This window comes from Artemia sp. Qi Xiang Cuo, chromosome 19 (genome assembly GCF_049724085.1).
Source record: "Artemia sp. Qi Xiang Cuo chromosome 19, ASM4972408v1, whole genome shotgun sequence".
In the NCBI taxonomy this organism is placed as follows: domain Eukaryota; kingdom Metazoa; phylum Arthropoda; class Branchiopoda; order Anostraca; family Artemiidae; genus Artemia; species Artemia sp. Qi Xiang Cuo.
The window spans coordinates 32,159,520-32,181,640 of NC_142812.1; the positions used below are offsets into that span (position 1 = coordinate 32,159,520).

The 22,121-nt window shown below is 34.7% G+C and overlaps 1 protein-coding gene across 2 annotated transcripts; it reads left to right on the forward strand.

The window, feature by feature from the left end:
* The first annotated feature begins 2,958 nt into the window (after window positions 1-2,958).
* On the forward strand, window positions 2,959-21,116 carry LOC148940738 (protein N-terminal asparagine amidohydrolase-like). 2 transcript variants are annotated; one of them, XM_089104951.1, is made up of 2 exons: window positions 2,959-3,021; window positions 19,592-21,116. In XM_089104951.1, the coding sequence occupies exon 2, from the start codon at window positions 19,598-19,600 to the stop codon at window positions 20,528-20,530; it is 933 nt and encodes a 310-aa protein (XP_088961077.1). In that variant the 5' UTR covers window positions 2,959-3,021; window positions 19,592-19,597; the 3' UTR covers window positions 20,531-21,116. The 2 variants fall into 2 exon arrangements, with proteins under 2 accessions (XP_088961077.1, XP_088961078.1); XM_089104952.1 differs by having other exon boundaries at window positions 2,969-3,059.
* The last annotated feature ends 1,005 nt before the right edge of the window (window positions 21,117-22,121 follow it).

The window sequence follows — 22,121 nt, forward strand, 5'->3', positions numbered from 1 at the left end:
GTCCTAAAAATGTTACATTTTTGTTACGTTTTTGAATTTATGTTACGCTTTTGAATAATGAGAAGTTTCACATTTTCTGAGAAATCTATATTTCCCCCTTGAAAAAATTCGCTGTTCCCATTTTAATTATACTGACATGAGTATCGACATTTTTTTACGTCGCGGTCATTTAATCTTATCAAACAATCACTCAGTTATTAGGATGAGAAAATACCCACTTCGCTTACTCGCATAGTAAGTTAAGATAACATTCTCTCTCATGAGAATACGATTATGATTTGTTTAGTGACAAGTGACAATAGTCAGTTAGTCACCTCACCAACTTTCAATTTCATCAGTTGACTTTGAATCTTGTTCTGTTAACAGTCATTCTAAAATTATATGGAGAAGGAGCGAGTTTCATTAGTTAATGATAATGAAATAAAACAAAATATGATGACAATATCAAAATTCAGAACCAAATTTGGGCTATATATTTGCACATTAGGGGGGGGGGTAAAGCATAGTATATATTAAAAACTTAACCTAATCTAGGTACTTCCCCCCCCCCCAAAACCCCAAAAAACAATAGTTTAAATATTGTAAACGCAATGACAAACCACGCTTTGCAATTCAATTCTCCACTGACTGATAACCGTTTGACTAGTTTCCTTTAGCATCTATCTTGCGTGTGTATCAGCTAATTGACTAGTACCGATTATATATGTATTATTCTTTCCGTAACAACCTCACCCCCCCCCATTCTGATTGGTTTGATATAATATCAGGTTACATACAAAAGTTGCTCTTTTTATATGGGATTATGAACAGCTGGTATTGACAAAATGTATGAAACTGTAAAAATAAGCCATTTTTGGTTATATCTAAGCATTGAGGTGGGGGATTGGTTAGTTGAGCCGGAATTTTTGATTTTATGCTAAACTATTTCCAAATATCATGGTCACTTTTCTGAAATTATACCCCCCTCCCCATCTGCGGTCCCATATATAACTGTATAAATACATTTCATCGTTTTGGTAAATCTTGTGATGACAGTGTTTCCTGTTACATTCTTTCGTGTTCTTTCATATTGTAAAGTAAGAATTTTATTGGTCGATTTTTTTTTAATATACTCCTAGGGCTATATTCCCGACCATCAAGGGGTGGGGTGTATTTTCAGAAAAGAGGTCATGATATTTGGAAATAGTATAAAATAAATAATTTAATTGTACTGCTTGTGTGTTTAGAATGTTTTCTTCAGAAAAGGACAATGACTAGATATTTGGCTTTAGAAAACGATAACTAGAGTAATGCCCATTTTTATGAAGAAGATAACAGTCTTGTATCTGTATAGGATAGGTTTACAGTTTACTTAAAAACTGATCCATAGGGACCACGCACGCTGGACTGGGGCCCCAACTTCTTGAAAACATAAATTTCTCGGCATTTCTTTATTAAATTATAGGTTTTTTACTATCCCTCTTAATTTTCTTAATTAAATTATTTCCAGTTCATTTTTATTAACTCACTGATCTTTTTGTTCCATCTTCCTTTTATTTCTTTATCCCACAATTTTTTTTAAATTTGTGAACTATTTTTCAACCACTTTCGAATGTTCAGTTACTTCCCGCTTTTATCAGTATATAGCACAGCGGTAAGAGCACATCCAGAGGCTGTGTTAACTTAAGTTGTAATCTTGGATGAGACATTATAAATTTTTTTTAAATTGGAAAACAAAAAATTTCAAAATATTAAGTATAAGTGAAAATTTGGGGCAAAAAATAGATTCGTTTTTGCATAGTTTGATCTTTTTTATGTGTATTCCTCAACTCATCGACTTTTTCCGTTTATCCATTTAAAACCTAGATAAATTTGGTGTTTATGTTATGTAAAACCCAATGCTTTTTGTGCCCCTTGCGTTCACTTATGTTCATATATTCTTGAGAGAAAAAATTCTCTACTTTTTACTTCAATTTAAAAATGAGTTTAATTTTTTTATTGTTTGACCCCCTCCCCTAGAATTTCTTTGTACGTGCCTGGAATTTTGAGACCCACCAAAACAGCTTTATGCTAACATGCTTGTGGTTGAATTGTGTGAACTCTCTTTTATTTCTGACTTTCTTTTGGTTGGGAGTTACGAATCAAATTACAAACGGAAAAATGCATATTATGCAAAATAACTGTTGTTTCGTATGGGAACTAATGACAACGATTAAAATATTTTTTGTTCGCTAAAATAAAAACAAAACAAAACTCTGTCACTCGGAATAGCTTAAATCTTCATGGTCGAACGATGCAAATTTGAAGCTAGAGGAGGTGAAACTGAGACTGAGCCAATCTAAAATATTAGACGGGAAGGGAGCGATTAAAATGTTTTATTGGGTGTTTTTAAGAAGCTGGATTTATTAAGATCGTATTTATTGAAATTTAGCAATAAAAATATCTAGTTGGTTTTCTTCTTTTCTCTAAAACTCTAAAGTGTCCTGTGTTTATTGATTTGCCTTTTATTTTGTACGTATTGCTCATCAACTTTTGGTTAAAAACACCAATAATGGAAATTAAAAACAACAAGATATGCAAAATAGTAGCCTGGGATTTTATAGACGCATCGGGGGGGGGGGTCTTTATGTTGTGCAGGTAAACTGGAAGCAGCACTTGCAGTTGAATAAATAGGAATTTCCTGAAGGTAAAGAAGCATGAATTGTTATTATTGTATACTTTTTAGGCACCTTTTAAAAGTTGGAGGGAAGATCTTTAATGAGATTACGTAAAATATATTTCTCAAATTATACAGGTGAAAATGTCCCATCCCCCCTTTAAGTACCGCTCTTGATAGTGAAATTAAGGCACCTTGCCTTGAAAAGAGACTTTCCTATCACAAGCTACGAAAAAGTTACGTTTTTAAGAGTTGGACGTTACGAAATGTTTTGGTCTGGCGGCAACCCTGCCCATAAGAGATTAAATTCAAATTGCTGTAATGCGGGATGTTGCCGATTAATCTATATCTCTTCAAGGCGAAAATAGCGGCAGTTTGAAATTTAGGTAACAGGAGATAGTAGTGGTTTCAGAGAAGGAATCATGTTAGTAAAAGCGGAACCCTTCAAGTCCTTGTTTTATAGCCAAATCTTTTCATGTTGCCTTTGTGTTTGTTATAGGCCTAATGTATCCCATATCCCCCTGAAAGCCTAATCTCATAAATAGAAACGGTAAATATCTACCAAATCATATTATTGACCTACGCATAAAGTGAGTATACCACTCGATGCCTTTTTTTATGCTGATTATGAATATAATAATCATTTCTATCAGAAGTAAATATCAGCCCCCCCTATATATGCCAATTCAGGGTATATATTTCTAAATTAGGGGGGTGGCGGTAACATTAGGGGGTAATTTTCAGTTATCAGTTTCTTTTTCTCTGGCTTTAGTTCTGAAAATGCACTGCCTTTTGTTTGAGTAGAATTTTAAGACATATAGGCTAGATGTTTTCTGGTAAAATTCTACTTTAGTGGTAAAGTTCTATCAAATCATATTATTGAGTTAGGAATAATGAGAATACACAATTCAATACCTTTTTTAAAGCTTGTTAAAATTATAAACCGAATTTTTTTTAGAAATTACTTTCAGCCCCCCCCCTCTAGGCCTATATGATACACCTAACCCTGCATGTATCTTATTAGGGGGGGGGGCAGAAATTAATTTCCGATAGAAATTCTTATTATATTCATAATCAGCATAAAAAAAAGGCATCAAATGGTGTATTCACTTCATTCCTAACTCAATAATATGATTTCATAGAACCTTACCACTTTAGCTACTTTTGGCTATCATGGAAAGGGATTAGGTTAGGAAAATGAAACTTTCAGGGATGGGTCCACAGGCTAAAGTATGTCACAGGAAGGAATTTTGAAGGACCTACCTCCACTCCTTTTTCCTCTAGAGGGTCCTCTAGATGGCCTTTAAAAATTGGTAGATATTTACCAAATCATATTACTGAGTTACAACTAAATTGAATATACCATTTGATGCCTTTTTTTGTGCTGATTACAAATATAACAATCATTTCTATTGGAATTGAGTTCTAGCCCTAGATTTGTTAATTCAGGATATATATTTGCACATATGGGGGTGGGGGTTAGGTTAGGGGGGGGGCTCAAATTCTCATATATATATATATATATATATATATATATATATATATATATATATATATATATATATATATATATATATATATATATATATATATATATATATATATATATATATATATATATATATATATATATATATATATATATATATATATATATATATATATATATATATATATACATACTAACAACTCATCGCAGCACCAAGCCACCTGATGCCAGCACCGCTACGCACGCTCCTCCTCCACCCCCACGCGAGTCCCCTCCTCCCTGTCTACACCTGCACACGAGGGGCACAGGTCCTGTAAATCTTTCTTTATGAAGTCCTCCCACCCCAGTCGGTGCCGACCTGCTTTTCCTTTAGCCCTATATGGTTGGCCGAAAAGAACAATCTTCGGCACTCTGTCATCCTTCATCCGCACAACGTGCCCTAGCCACCTCAACCTTTCTTTCATTATAGCCCTAGAGAGCGGTATTGAACCACATTTTTCTTATTGCCTATTGTTTGAAATACGGTCAGTCAGCCAGGTACCCAGAACAATCCTTAAGCAATTTCTCTGGAAAACATCTAGCAAATCTTCATCCACTTTTCGGAGCGTCCATGCTTCAGAGCCATATTTGACCACTGTTATTACTGTAGCTTCTAATATTCTAAGCTTGGTTAGCAGAATTATTTTCCTATTCTTCCAGACTTTTTTAACTGTGAAAAAACACCCTGAGCCTTGGCTATTCTATTTTTAACATCTTCACTGCTCCCACCATCTTTACTAATAATACTACCAAGGTAAGTGAAGCTTCCCACCTGATCAATCTTTTCATTACCCAACGTCACCTTTTCATCTTCACTTATTCCTAGCCTTAGTGACTTAGTCTTCCTAACATTAATTTTCAAACCAATACTAGCACCCTGAACTCGCAAAACCTCTAAAACTTCATTCATTTTGATCACACTTTCATCTAGGATGCTTAAATCATCAGCATAATCCAAGTTCAGGAGACTTTTGCCTCCCCATTTGATTCCATGGTCTCCCATTGCCTTTCCTGTGCTCCTTAAAACAAAGTCCATCAAAATAATCCATATAAAGGGGATGGAACACAATCCTGCTTAACTACTGATTTAATACAAAACCAGCTGCTAACCTCATTTCCTACCTTAACTGCAGCACTGTTATTCTCGTACATAGCACTAATCACTTTAATGTATTTGTCTGGTATACCATACAAGGATAAAACCTTTACTAAAGCTCTTCTATCTACAGAATCAAACACTTGCTCATAATCTTTAAAACTGAGGACTAAAGGTGTTTGAAAACTCAGGCACTTCTCAATTATTAGCCTAAGAGTGATATTTCGTTGACACATCCTCTACCTTTTCTAAAACCGCACTACTCTTCTCTTAAAACTTTGTCTATGGCATCTCTCAGTCTAAAAAGTATCATATTACTAAGTAGTTTACTATCTACAGAGACCAGACTAATGCCTCAATAATTACCACACTCACTTTTATCACCTTTCTTATAAAGTAGCTTAATTAAGGTTTTCCTAAAATCGTTAGGTACTTCTTCTTCTTCTATTTAACAGCAGGCGGGCTTTTCAGTAACACTATTTAGCTCTTCTCCTTTTGCTTCATTCTGTGGGCTACAGAGCTACTGACTTGATTGCCTCATATTTATTAGATATATTCAGATATCTTTCAGCAGATCTTTCGACTCCAGGAGTTCAAATATAAGATGATAGATGTCGATTTCTATGCTCTGTGTGCAGGTATAGTTGGCTAGGCTCTTGACTGATAGTGGGATTTTGTGGTGTTTGAAGTATTTTAACAGTTTAGAAAGCAAGGTATGTTGTGCAGACGTCAGCATATTACATTCAAATAGGCAATGGTCAATTGTTTCATTATTCATATTACAATGCCTGCAAAGAGGGGACAGGGGAATTGAACCACTTGAATTAGAAAGCTTATATGAGAATGCAAGGAAATTTAGTCCATTTGTTCCAGAACGAATTATATGATAAATTTTAGAAAGATACTTATTGGGAAAGGGGGAAAGGATAGGATTAATCTTATTAAAATTAATATCTGATAGCCTCCATCGGTAAATATCTCTAATTGGGATTGGTCTCCCACTTGGCTGGTCAATATTTATAGCATTTTTTGCTATTTCATCAACCTGATGATTACCACTTATGCCAGAGTGGCTAGGAATGTACTGAAAGTAAGTCTTTATGCCACTTGAAGCAAGATTATCAATAATACTGAGACAATGATAAGTGTCAATATCCAACTTATATTGAGGAGCTGAGGCCAGCAACTCAAGGCTTGATAAAGAGTCGGAATAGATGATAATATTATTCAATTTTTCAATCAAAGATTGGTTATGCTTAAGGTGTTCTAATGCCATGATTATGGCATTTAACTCAGCAGACATTATAGATAAATTATTAAATAATATTTCGCCCATTGCAATGTTCAGGTGAGGAAGGAAAACACCACTTGCAACCTTCTCATTCATTTTTGACCCATCAACAAACAGTTGGAAGTGATTTTTATAGGTAATTGTATTAAGTTCTGCAAATTTTTTCTGAACAAAAGCAATGGGGGTTAAATCTTTATTCCATTTTGAAAATTCAGTATTTATTATGGGAAATGACCAATTCCATGGAGGGGATTGGGGGAAAGTAGGTGCAATAGACTTTGCTGGTACAGGGAACTTCTTTTGAATATTGGCATACTCATCTGCAATACCTCTATACATGGCTGGATTTCTTAACCAATTATGTAATGTGTGTGAGCTATTTGATTCAATTTTTGTAAGATGTTTTATCAAGAGAAAGCTACGTCTATCCCTTATTGTTGTTAATCCACTCTCCATAAGCAGAAACTTGGTGCTTGTGGGTTTCCTAAGACCAAATATGAGACGTATTATATCATTTTGTGTTGTTTCAATTTTTTGCATCTGGGTCTTTGCACATGCACCATATACAATGAGCCCATAATCAATATGGGGTCTTATATGTGATTTATAAAACTGGAGTAAGGTTTTCTCCTTACAACCCCAGGGTGTGGAAAGAAGTCTTTTTAGTATATTTGCTTTTCTATAACATTTTTTTATTGTGTTTGAAATGTGGAGGTGGAAATTAAGTTTTTGGTCAAGCATGAGACCTAGGTAATTAATATTATTATCTTCTGGAATAGTTGTTTTATTTAGAGTTAGTTTTGCATTAACATGGTTTCGCTTCCTGTGAAATTGGATTATTTTTGACTTGGTGGGTGCAATGGGTAAATCTGAATGTTGAGAGAATTTTTCAAACTGGAAAAGTGACTTTTGCAGATTTGACTGTGCTATCTGAAAGGTGTTGCCAGATGACCATAGCACCAGATCATCAGCATATTGTAGATTCGTGTGGGGTAGGTTCATGTCCCAGAGATATAGGGCAAATAGGAGGCAACTGAGGACTGCTCCCTGAGGTAGGCCTTTGGATATTGTCTTTTGGGGTGAAGAGGCTGAACCAACACAAACAATGAAACTTCGCACTTCTATGAATGATTTAATAAAGGATACTAGCTTGGGAGGTACTCCAAGGTTTGCAAGTTTATTTAAAAGGATTTGGTGGTTCACATTGTCATATGCTCCTTCAAAATCAAGGAAAGCTGCCACTAGGATATTATTTTTTGAGAAAGATTCATTTATTGCATTTGTTAGCAAAATGAAAGCATCTGTTGAGGAGTGGTATTTCCTGAATCCAGTTTGAGTGTGTGGGATCATGTTATTTTTCTCAACAAACCAGAAGAGTCTGTGATAAATCATTTTCTCCATTATTTTCCCCATCACAGGTGTAATCATTATGGGCCTATAAGACTCAGGGTTATCTTTTGGTTTATTTTTCTTTAGAATTGGTAGGAGGGACGAACATTTCCATATATTGGGGAACCTAGAGGATGCCCAAGCGTGATTATAACAATTTAGCAGTTCTTGTTTGTATGAAGGTGTGAGATTCTTTATCCATGTAGGGTGTATATTGTCATAGCTGCTGCTAGTTTTGGACCTAATATGATGTATTGCATTATTCAATTCCTGGATTGAAAATGGATTAGTTATGTACTCGGATCCTGGGCGTGGTTGGTAACTAGGGTTCATAGGAATTGTGGACAGATTGCTTTGATTGTTTGACGTTAGCTTATTAACAAAAAGAGTTGCAAATAGGTTAGCCTTTTCAATATCATTGTCATAATGGGTATTATTATGTATAAGCTCATACAGGAGTGGGTTGGGAGAAGTCTTTTTCCCACATATGTGGCTTATGACTTTATGTATAATTGGCTCATGCGTTTCTCTGGAGAGATTATTTGCAAAATTATTCCAGTATTTATATTTAGAATCTATTATAGTCCTTTTTAGATTAGATTCTGCTTGTAATTTTTTTAAATATGTAGTAGGTGTTGGTTTTTTTATGAATTCTGTCCTAGCTGCCTTTTTTATCTTCCATTTATTTAGGCACTCATTTGTCCACCATGCTTTAGGAATTTGTTTAGGGAATGTTTTCTTAGGTGTTGTCCTGGAGATAGTATGATTAGCTGTATTTATTATTAAAGATGTCAAGGCTTCAGCATGTGTGTCAAATGTTGTGTTAGAAATGCATGAACTTTGGGTGAACCTTGTAATTTCATCATTTAGCTTATTTTGGAAAATAGACCAATTTGCTTTAGCTTTGATATATTTGGAGGTATGAGATGAAGTTTCAGCAGGTTCATTTAGGGAGCAAACTATAGCAAAGTGGTCTGTACACAGACTATCAATTTTATTTATGTAAATTTTGTTCAAAAAGTTTAAAGACACAATTTGTAGGTCAATTGTGGAGAATTTGGCACTTTTGGGGTTAAAATATGTATTTAGGTTTGGAGGGGTAGCAACAGCTAATTCATTATTATTTGAAGTCATATGCTCAATAAATTTACCAGCTTTATTTGCTGGTTTATTCCCCCACAAAAGGCTGTGGGCATTGAAATCACCACAAATAATGATGTTTTTTAACATATTAGAATTATTTATATAATTAAAGAAATCCTTGGCATCTGAAGTTTGGCCATTAGGGTTATAAAAGCTTATTATGTAGGTTTTTAAATTATTCAGCCAAACACTTATACCAATTACATCAACATCATTTTCAAAATCTGGAAAATTGATGCCACAAAATTTTATATTATTATTAACTAATAAAGCTACACCACCTCCTTTTCTCTCTGAAGATCTATCCTTTCTCAGGATAGTGTATCCCAGAGACTTAATTTGTTGATTTTGGGTTAAATGAGTTTCCTGGAGGCAAGCAATATTAATCGAATTATTATTCATAAATGATATTAGTTCATTTAGCTTATTTTCTGTGAGTGATCTTAAATTCCATTGGAGTACTGATAAATGTTGTGTTGTTGATTTATTCATCATATGACTATGTATCAATGTTCAGCTTTGTTAAAAGTAAAGCAAGATCTTTTTTTGCTTGAATGAGCATATCATCTGGAATGTAGATTTTTGCCAATTCTGCAAAAATTTTTATTTTCTGTAGTTGATGTAAGTTCATGGCCTGAACTGCATTAGAGTTTAGAATGAATAAGCATATATTTGGGGATTGCATTTTTGGTAGTGCATCCTGTTTGGTGGTTAAGGGATTGATTCCTGGTAGTGTTTCTGGTTTGTTTCTTCTTGGGAGGGAGGGCCAGGCTGGCCTTATCTCACTGGAAAACAAGTCTTGCTGGCTTGGTGATTCCTTCTGATTGGGATTTGAGCTAGGGGGCTTAGAAGATATGGTTTTATATGGGGTGCTTGATGCATTTGGGGCATTTGACTTGGGGGTTTTGGTTGGTTTCATTACAGGCTTTATTTGGTATTGTTGGGCAGCATTTGCTTCCATTGCTGCAAAGGGGTATGGGATGGCCTTCTCTGTTGATATTTGGAGTGTTAGAGCTCTTTTCTTGTATGCAGGGCATAATGATTTATTTGTAGATTCATGTGGACCTTTGCAATTGATGCATGTAGGCTTGGTGTTTTTGCAAGTTGTCGGCTCTTTAGGATGGAAAGATTTACAATTACTACACTCTTGGAGAATTTCATTGCATTTGTTTGTCGTGTGTCCCAGTTTGAAACACTTCTGACACTGAATAGGCTTAGGTTTGTATTCCTTGTGTGGTTTGATTTGCCCAAATAGGAATAATTTTTCTGGGATATCAATTTTATCCTTTAGTGTGAATAAGAAGGATCTACTAGTTTTTAGGCCAGTAGAATTAGGTTTTCCAAGTTGGGTAACATCCTCAACTGGGATTGTGTTTCCAGCCCTATCTGAGAGGCCTTCTTTTAACTCCTGAGTAGATATCTCTGGGGGAACATTGTAAACTACAATTTTTGTTGGTGATTGTTTTGGGTTCCAATTAGATGCAATAATTGGGATATTCAGAAGGGATTTAAGGTTAATTATTGTATCTGCTGATTTCTGATCTTCTACAGCTATAAGCAGAGATCCATCACGGTTAATGTTAAGAGAGAACATTGATTTTAGCAGTTTAAAAATTGCAACTCTTATTGCAGTTATCAATTTTATTTCAATGGGGGTACTGGGTGTAATTTGCAGGTAACTTTCTAAATTCTGGGCGGAGTGATAGTGGGCAGGGAGAGGGGACATGTTTTTAATTGGGGAGATTTTTTCCCTTTTTTTAGAGCTTCTCGAGAGGAACTCTTGAAACCCATTATCATCATTTATGTTTGAATTAGTACCTACAGTTATCATTGTCCTATTCTCAGACTCGGAGCCATCATTAGAACTTTCAGATAATGTGCTTGACCAGCCAGGATGGGTATCTTTCACTATGGAATTTGATTTGGGATCTGGGGGGACGTTTTTTTTGGAGGACTTCTGAACATTGCCCATTGGAAAAAGCTTTAAACACAAATATAAAACTAAAATAAGAAGGGAAAATAGATTATATCAAACCATCTGCACTATACTATGGGAAGGACAAACACCACAGTATAGTCCTGAGGATGACTTGAGCAGGATAGGTTTGGTACAACTACTGGTTAGAAGCGATAATAATCAAGAAAATATATTTCGATTTTCTTGTACGGTTGCTGTTGTTGTTGCTGTTGTTGGTGGTACTTCCCCTTTTTCAAAAATCATTTTCATAATCTTCAGTAACTTAATTCTAACCTCAGAGCCACCATATTTAAAAAACTCATTTACCACCCTATCAGCACCCGGAGCCTTATTGTTTTTTAATCCTTTTAGTGCTGTTGCTAATTCCTCCTCACAAAACAAATCTTCCTTCACATCTAAGGTATCACAAACTTTTTCATTTTCCTCTATGTTTTTTCCTGCAACTCTATCTTGGTTAAGCAAATTCACAAAATGTTTGGCCCATCTCTCTTTAGTTTTTTTCTTATTGCTAATTGTAGCCCCATTTCTATCTTTAACTGGGCCAAGTCCAGATTGACTACTCCCTCTCAATTTTTTAACATGCCAGTACAATATTTTACTATTATGTCTTCTAACTGCATCTTCCAGATCCTCTGCAATACCAATTTTCTATTCTTGGTTTGCAGACTTATCTTCCTATTCTTCCAGACTTTTTTTAACTGTGAAAGAACACCCTGAGCCTTGGCTATTCTAATTTTAACATCTTCACTGCTCCCACCATCTTTACTAATAATACTACCAAGGTAAGTGAAGCTGCTCACCTGATCAATCTTTTCATTACCCAATGTCACCTTTTCATCTTCACTTATTCCTAGCCATAGTGACTTGGTCTTCCTAACATTAATTTTCAAACCAATTCTAACACCCTGAACTAGCAAAACCTCTAAAACTTTATTCATTTTGCTCACACTTTCATCTAGGATGCTTAAATCATCAGCATAATCCAAATCCAGGAGACTTTTGCCTCCCCATTTGATTCCATGGTCTCCCATTGCCTTTCCTGTGCTCCTTAAAACAAAGTCCATCAAAATAATCCATATAAAGGGGGATAGAACACAATCCTGCTTAACTACTGATTTAATACAAAACCAGCTGCTAACCTCATTTCCTACCTTAACTGCAGCACTGTTATTCTCGTACATAGCACTAATCACTTTAATGTATTAGTCTGGTATAGCATACAAGGATAAAACCTTTACTAAAGCTCTTCTATCAACAGAATCAAACACTTGCTCATAATCTTTAAAACTGAGGACTAAAGGTGTTTGAAAACTCAGGCACTTCTCAATTATTAGCCTAAGAGTGATAATTTGGTTGACACATCCTCTACCTTTTCTAAAACCGCACTGCTCTTCTCTTAAAACTTTGTCTATGGCATCTCTCAGTCTAAAAGTGTCATATTACTATGTAATTTACTAGCAATAGAGACCAGACTAATGCCTCAATAATTACCACACTCACTTTTATCACCTTTCTTATAAAGTGGCTTAATTAAGGTTTTCCTTAAATCGTTAGGTACTTCCCCTTTTTCAAAAATCATATTTATAATCTTCAGTAACTTATTTCTAACCTCAGAGCCACCATATTTAAAAAACTCATTTACCACCCTATCAGCACCTGGAGCCTTATTATTCTTTAATCCTTTTAGTACTGTTGCTAATTCCTCCTCACAAAACAAATCTTCCTTCACATCCAAGGTATCACAGACTTTTTCATTTTCCTCTATATTTTTTCCTGCAACTCTATCTTGGTTAAGCAAATTCACAAAATGTTTGGCCCATCTCTCTTTAGTTTTTTCCTTATTGCTAATTGCAACCCCATTCCTATCTTCAAATGGGCCAAGTCCAGATTGACTACTCCCTCTAAATTTATTGACATGCCAGTATAACTATTATGCCATTTAGCTGCATCTTCCAGATCCTCTGCAATTTTATCCATGGCCTCCACTTCAAACCACCTTTGTTCATATATATATATATATATATATATATATATTATATATATATATATATATATATATATTTTTTTTTTTTTTTTTTATATATATATTATATATATATATTATTTATATATATTTATTTATATTTATTTATATATATATATATATATATATATATATATATATATTATATATATATATATATATATATATATTATATTATATTATATTATATATTATATATATATATATATATATATATATATATATATATATATATATATATATATATATATATATATATATATATATATATATATATATATATATATATATATATATATATATATATATATATATATATATATATATATATATATATATATATATATATATATATATATATCAATTCAGGGTATATGGGACCATAAAGAGGTGGTCCCTATATATGGGACCATAAAGAGGTGGGGTAAATTGCCATAAACATAAATATAACATTTCCAAAGAGTGAATGTTGTAGACCTATATTAAAGTAAGAATACAATCACTTTAGTGTTTTCAGTTTAGTTTTGTATAGCCCATGTCTTGCTGTATTTTACTAAAAATTGGGTACTTACATGTTATAGTACATAGGCCTATGTTAAGTTCTTTGTCCATTGACACAGTATATAACTAGTTTCATTGTTAGTTTCTTTCAGCTTATAATAAGATAAACAAAAGACAAGTGACAGAATAGATAGGAAATATGTAATTTGGGCTTTATATTTGCACATTGGGGGGGGGGGATGAAAAAATTTGGACAGTGTGAAGTTAGAAAATAATTCTTACTTCATAATGTGCAGAATAATTGTAGCCTACCTAACACATTTTGAATGCAGACCCACTATACTTTACCCCCAACCCCCCTAATGTGCAAATATGTAGCCCAGATTTGTTTCTAAAGCATTGTATTTTCATCAGTTTTTGTGATATTTCATTAGGATTAGTCAGAGAAATAGGTTCTGCTTAGATGAAGAACTTAACATAGGCACTATAACTTATAAGTGGTGCCAAAAATTGTAGTTTACTATTTTTCTTAGGGCATGTAAGAATCTTGGATAAGACTTATTCATAGCAAATTAACTATACATAATGATGTCACCTTATTTATAATGATGTCAATCTAAGAGCTGTATCAAATAGGGTAGAGACAACTAGGATAAAACTGTTACTTTTATTATTGAACCTTCTCATGAAAAAATTCCTGCAGATTTATTTGTGTTGACAGGCAAATACATAATGTGGAAATTTAGTACTAGAAACTATATAAGGGAAAACAGTATCAACAAAATTGGGTAATGTTTATATTAATGGATTATTGGATAGCTAAGAAACAAACTTACCTCTATAGTCAGAACTGCATCCTTAATCCAAATATAACATTCATTTGCATTGGAAATGAACTTAACCCCCATTCCTACATATACCATTACTACTTTAACAATTAAGGGAGGGAGAAACGGGCAGTTCCCAAACTCTTGTTTGTAGTGATTTTTGCATGTTTTAAGTTTCATTTGAATATTCAATTTAAGTTTTACTCATTTTAAGGTTTATTTATTAATCTATATTAGCAGCTGTTGTATGTTTGTTTGCTATGATTTTTTATTTAATTTCTTGTTGTTTTGAGTTTGAATTATTATAGGAATTCATTTCTACTGGTCTTAAAATTAATATGGCTCTTCACTTTTCTTAGAAAAACTTCTTTTTAAGAAAGTTCCTTTTATTAATTAATTTTTGTTTGTTTTTGGTTGCCAAAGTTTGAAGTTTTTCAACATCACAGTTTTGTCAAAGTGTCAAAACATCCAAGTGGTGTTGGAAGTAGTCACATTTGCAGTCACAACCATTCTCATTCCCGGCCACAATAGCAGCAGTAGTAGTAGTGGCCCTGAAAGTTTCCAGTCAATGCCCTTATTGATTCCTAAAATAATGCAGATACATCTAATTGATAGCTTGGATACATATAGTTTCTTTTGCTTTAGCTCAACACACCCGTCAACATCTCCCAAAAATTTGCCTCAATACCCTTAGCCTCTTCAGACACACCCATGATTAAACATTCCCCCATTTTCCAGTGATAAATCATGCATCTAAAAATTGGACAAGTTGCATAATTACATTCCTTGCCCTAGAGGCTATGGGGCATGGCATTCCCAAAAGCATAGCTATTAGAATTTTTGACCATTTTGAATAAAATGGCTTTTAAAATCTCTATCAGTATTAAGGGGAACATATAAAAGGGCAAGAGGGGGGGGGGAGTTGCCCTTCATTTCTTTTCGACATCCTTCTCAACATGCCAATAAAGCTTCAAAATAATACCCTTAGCTCTCCTTAGATATTGCTGCTGTGTCCTTTTGACAAGCCTCCTGCATATAGTGTGCTTTGATTTTCTTTGAGATCCCCCTCAACATTTCCCAGAAGTTTTACCATAATACTCTTAACCTTTTTGGAGACTCAAGATCAAACGTGCCCCCTTTTCCCAGTAACCAATCTTGTATATAAACAATGAGCAACTTACATAACTTACAACACTAACCCCAGGGGCTGTGGGAGTTACATTATCCTTGGAGATATAGTTATTTGACTCTTTAACTATTTTGAACAAGATGGCTACTCCACACTTTTGATCAGATATCTTTGGAGGGAAAGCAGCTAAAACGGGAATGGGGGGGGGGGACTGGCTGCCCTCTGACCACTTTTTAACATCCTCCTCAGCATGTCCTGAAAGTTTAAACCTCAGCTGTTCTTGCAGTACTGCAGATACCCATTCTTGATATACAGGATGCACATTGTATCTATGTATTTATTTTAACATGCCCCTCAACATTTCCTGATATTTCTTCTTAATGTTCTTAGCTTTTTCAAATACACCTAGAATCAGACACCCCCCTTTTCCTGGTGATAAATCCAATATGTAATAAAGCGCAAATTGCATAATTTACAATCCTTGCTCTGGGGGCTGTGGGGGGCATTGCATCCCCAGAGGCCTAGTTACTAGACCTTTTGACTGTTTTGAACAAAATTGCTTTTTCAAATTTTTTCATTGGTGATGAGGAAAGAGAGCATCTAAAAAGGGCAAGGTGGGCTAGATGTCCAATAACTCTTCAACATCCACCTGAACATGCCCTGAAATTTTCAACTTATTAACCTTATTGGTTTATTATATATTGCTTATACATCCTTCCAACAACAAGCATGTACACAGCAAGTTTTATTGTGTTCAGCATCTCTCTCCAAAGCTGTGGTAGGTTATGTCATCCCCATAGGCATAATTGCTTGATCTTTTGACTATTTTGAACAAGATGTCTATTTCAAAGTTTTGATTGAATGTTTTGTGGAAAAAGGGGGACAACTAAAAAGGGCATGGGAGGTGGATAGTGGCCCTCAAACCACGTTTCAAAATCCCTTTCAACATGTCCGAAAAATTTCAACTTAATACCATCAGCCATTCTTGTAATATTGCATGTTTTGCCTTTTTTATAAACTGGATGCACACAGTGCCGTCTGATTTATCATAGCATACCACTCATTATTCTCCAATGTTTCAGATTATTGTTGAAACTTTTAGCTTTTGGATGCGAATTTTCTGCTTTTTGGATACATCCAGAACTTAGTATTTCCTCTACCCCTAATGATAAATACTGGAAATGGGCTTTTGACTAGTTTGAACTGAGCAGCAAGTCCAAAATTTTTATCAGTTTTGAGCAGAGAGACGCCTAAAAAGGGCAAGGAGTGGGAGGGAGCTGGTTTCCTCCTAATATGTCTTCAACATCTTCTCAACATACCTTCAAATTTTCAATTTAATACCATCAGCTGTTTTTTAAATATTGCTGATATTCCCTTTTGCACAACCAGCAAGAACATAGTGTTTTGGTTTTGTTCAGCATTTCCCTAAAGTTTCACCTTAATACTCTTAAGCCTTTTTGGGGACCTAGGATCAAGTATTCCATCTTTTTATTAAAAATCATTATATGTTAACAATGGGCAACTTGCATAACTTAGCCCCAGAGACCATAACTTAGCCCTTGCCCCAGAGACCTGGCGGGAGGTGTCACTCTGGAGGCACAGTTATTTGACCTCTGAACTATTTTGAACAAAAATGGCTATCCCAAAATTTTGATCTGATGCATTTTGGGGAAAAGGCAGGGGAGAGGGGGCTTTTTGCCCTCCAACCGCTTTTGACTTTTAAAAAGTGCACTAAAACTTTGTATTTTCAATCAAATGAACCTCTTACAAAGTTTATACAACCACTCCTTAATTAAAATATTATATGTTAACAATAAGCAACTTGCATAACTTACAGCCCTTAATCCAGGTGCTGGGGGGGGGGGGGGTAACTCCAGAAGCATAGTTATTTGAATTTTGGACCACTTTAAACAAAATGACAATCTCAAAATTTTGCTCAGATTTATTTTGGGAAAGGGCACATTTTTATTTTGTGGTGGTTGTTGCCCTCCAATCCATTTTCATTCTTAAAAGGTAACTAGAACTTTTGGTCTCATTGAATTTGCCTCCTCCATAGTTAATACGACTACCCTTTCCATAAAAAAATTATACATTAACAATGGGCAGCTCAAATAGCTTACAGCCCTTGCTATGCAGGTTTAGAGAGGGTTGTCCGACTTGGAAGCAAAGTTATTTGATCCTTGTACTATTGTGAACGAAATAGCTATCTCAAAATTTTGAGGACATACATCTGGGAAAAAAGGGTGTTTGGGGGTCCGGTTGTCCTCTGATCACTTTAGACTCTTAAAAGGGAACTAAAACTTCCAGTTTCAGAGAGGTTTGTCAACCCTGGAGGCATAGTTACTTTCCCTTTGGACTATTTTGAACTAAATTGCTCTCTGAAAATTTTGATCACATCTATTTGGGGAAAACAGGGCATAGGAGGGCACATTCTGATTGGATATATTTGGGGGAAAGGAGGGCGTGGGGTTGGTTGCCCCCAATAACTTTTGACTCTTAAAAGGAACTAAAAATTTTGATTTTAAAGAATGAGCCTCTTCTAAAGTTTTATGACCACTCCTTTTATAATAACCTTAGCCTATATGTTAACAATCAGAAGCTTGCATAACTTACAACCCTTGCCCTCAGGTTGTGGGGGGGGGTTGTCAACCCTGGAAGCACAATTATGTGATCTTTGGACTATTTTGAACAAACTGGCTATCTCAAAATTTTAATTGGTTACATTTGTGGAAAAAAGGTGTGGGGGGGGGGGCTGGTTGCCCTTCAACCACTTTTGATTCTTAAAAAGGGCACTATAAATTCCGATTTCCAATTCAATGAGCCCCTCCAAAGTTTACACGACCATCCCTTCCATGTGAACCAGCTCTGGAAAAAAAAATATAGATATAAATATAGGCAGCACTAAATAATAAATATAGACAGTGCTGTAGCATTGCCTCTGCAATGCAGCACTTAACCTTTGCACTAAAAATATTTTCCCAAGAGACACTCCCTCTTCAGAATCTGTTTGCTCTATTCTATTCCTCAACCTGTAACTGTCTTATCCCTCATTATTCCTTTACCTTGGGGTTTTAAAATTCATTGGTCCCCCTTACAACAAAAAATTAACAACTCATCATAGTTTTTCCATTTTGGTTTCCTTGGACATTGTTTGTTTATTTCTTTTTTATCCTTTATTTTTTTTTGTTTTTAGTACGACTGTCCCTGTTTATTGTTTTTATCCACTTTTGATGATTTTTGGATCTTTTTTTTTTCATTTATATTTTGCTTGAATTTTTCTTTGTATATGAACATTGCCTTATTTATTATTGTGGCAGGTTTTTTGAATGTTCTAATTGTCTTTGTTTTACTTAAAAAAGCTAATTTGGACATTTAGAGCTTGTGGTTTTTGATTAATGGTACATATCTTATCTATCTTTTTCCTACTGTGTGGCATTATGGCTTCTCAAACTAAGAGGCCACATAATTAGGTTTTGAAAGTTTTAAATCAATTGGCTGTCTCGAAATTTTCACCTGATAGTATTATGTCCCTCTTCATTCCAAAATTTTTTTTATATGCCTTAAAATGGTAGATATAACTGCTGTATGATCTCTTTTATTACTGAACATGGGCAGTAGAAATTTTTTCTGTTCAATTGAGCCAATGCACTGCTGATCTTCCCTTGGATTATCTAAGATGTATAAACAAATTAGGCTTACCTAATTGGAATATATTCTACTTAATTCTTTGAATTCAACACTTGCTAATTGTATGACAGTTTTTTGTAGACTAACATGGATTTCTATGAGCATATCCCCCCTCCCCAGTTTTTCTTTTCTTCTCAGCATCAATTTGTTGATATCGTAAAGTTTTATTACTGCCTTCTTAATAATTCTCATGTTCTCAAAAGCCCCTGTCTTGATTTGCTTCAGCATTAAAACCTTAAAACTTTTTCTTGTGGTCATCATTAAGTTAGTTTAAAATTTATTGAAAATGAAACAGCCAATCCTTGGCATCAAAGTATACTTTCACATATAGATATTCTTCAACTTACTGTTTAGAATTTTTCAGGTACAAATGCTTCTTCTTAGTGATACCCCTGTGGAATATCAGCAGATTTTTAAGGATGTTATTAAGAAAGGAGAAAGGGACTGTTTCTTACCCCTGTACTCTTCGTCGACTGCATTTAGTGATTCTATCCCCAATGAATTATATGAACCTAGATTCTTGTATGTAATGCAAGAAGAATATTGCATTGTCAATTCAAAAGATTCTAGCATAAAGCACATAGGAACATCTGAAAGTACCACCTGTCATATGATTATACTTTTTTTTGGCGAAACAGTTCTTCTTGCCCATACTGGAATCCAAGATTACAATGCCCTCGATTCAATGGTTTCTGGGTTCTTAACTGATGCCAATGCTACTGGAACAGCTAAAGTAGATTTATATCTTGTTGGTGGTTATGGTGATAACAGTGGTGTTTCCTTTGAACTTTTGAAATTTCTTTTACATTATTTCGCTAAACATGAGACAAGATTTAATTTGAAGCTAGTATGTTGTGGTCTATTCAATTCAAGAGAACAAAGTTTTTTTCATCTTCCAAAAGTTACTGGAGTTTTGGTTGATATTGATGCTAAAAAGGTGCTGTGTAGCCAGATCAACAAGGACAGACGAGGCCCAGTTCCCATTTTGCGGCACATATGGCTCTACAGTTCATTCTGTTTAAAAGAAATCTATAATTCGAAAAATGGATGCGTAGTTTTGCCTAGGTTCAAAATCACCCTACCTGCACAATTTAAATTGCTAGAAGTGATTGATGATGAAAAAGCTCTTAGTATTTTTTCAACATCACCAGAAGCTGAAAGTGATTTTTTCGTAACTGGATTAAGAGAAATGTATGGATTTGTTAAAGATTGTATTAAGAAGAAGATAGATCCATTTAATGGAAAGGAAAGGCTTTGTTTCAAAAATGAAGCTGATGGAAAATGGATTGAATGTGATGCCTGATTTGAACTTTTTTTTATCTTTTTCATTTTTATGCTCATAAAAGGAAGTGCTCTGTTTTATTTAATGAAAGATCAAAACAATTCCCAATGCTTGGGTTTTTCATTTCGGCTTTAACAGTGATGAATATAAGATTTTGGGAAGACTGGCTAGAATTTCCATGACCTTTTTTTCTTTGTACTGAGGTTTAGGATTTCTTTGTGTAGAGAATTGACTGTTTTTTCCCTGAAAGTTTGTTCCAATGAAATTAAAAATAGCTCCTGGAACTGGAGATAGTCAGCTTCCCACCCTTCACCTGGATTCGCAACCTGATTGATGTATTAATTTTAGTTTTATCCATATAATTTGAGTAATCAGTTCTAATCCAGTCGCTACATTTTTGTCATATTTTATACCTTGAGCCAGATACGAGTTTTTCATGAAATGCTGGACAGCAAGCTTTCATTTGTCAGTGATTTGTTGCCGAACATTTTTCTTGATGCTAATCGGTACTACTATTACTACTACTACTACTACTAACAACTCTCCAAAACACCAAGCTGCCTGAGGCTGACACAGCTACGCACGCTCCTCCATCCTCCCAATCTACTCAAAGCTTCCCTCTTTATACCCTCCCAGGAAGTTCCCATTTCCTTTACATCATTTTTTATGAAATCTTCCTACCCCAGATGAGGACGACCTGCTTTCCGTTCAGCCCTAGACGGTTGGCCAAAAAGGACAATCTTCGGCAATCTGTCATCCTCCATCCGCAGAACATGCCATAGCCATCTCAACCTTTCTTTCATGCTAATCAGTGATCAGCCCAGTTAACTAAATGTGGCTCAGATCAGAATTAATTTGGAAGTAAATTCTCGTAGCCTATTTAAGTTTTTAAAAGCTGTCTTTTGCAAGGGGTAAGGCGCTTCAATATCATTTTGGAATGACTCTTCCCAGGCCCTGTCCTGCCAAAGCTGACATCCATAGACAAAAAGTGATGTGTGGTTTCCTGCAATTGAACTTAGTTTTCTACTGCTGTTTTTAAAAGATAATATTCCTTGTATAAAGTTATTTTCGCGTCTGGTGCTTCAGAAGTTACTATACTGAAGTGATAAGTGTGAGAAACTTATGGTGTATCTTATTGAGGTTTGCACCTAGCAATCAGTGGAAATGTTATGAATGTGTGCCCTCATTGATATAATGAATTCATAATTTTCATTTTGGCATAATGACTTTTTGGACAACCTGTTTGTTATTTCAAAACTTCTGGCTATGTAATTGCTTATTGCTTGGAGCATATCTAGTGCAAAATATTTTCTCATTGCCATCGGGTTACTATATGCATTACTGAATAAATCTTGCAAGATGAAGTGATATATAAAAAAATCTTTGGTTAAGTTTCTATTGTAGAGCTTAGGCTAATTTAAACATGGTAATAATTTAGCCAGCCAAGGTTTTATCAAAGTCTGAAGTCATTAATTCATTTGATAATCATTCCGAATTACTAAACAAAAATCTGAATGTTTAATGGAAGAACATTTTCACTTGCTTTGCTGTCCAAAATGTAAAAGTTTATCTTGATAAGCCTGAATTTCCATAACCAGCATTGTAATTAAAC

Excerpts from the sequence above, each read along its gene's own strand:
- LOC148940738 (XM_089104951.1), top strand. The coding sequence starts at position 19,598 with ATGCTTCTTCTTAGTGATACCCCTGTGGAATATCAGCAGATTTTTAAG.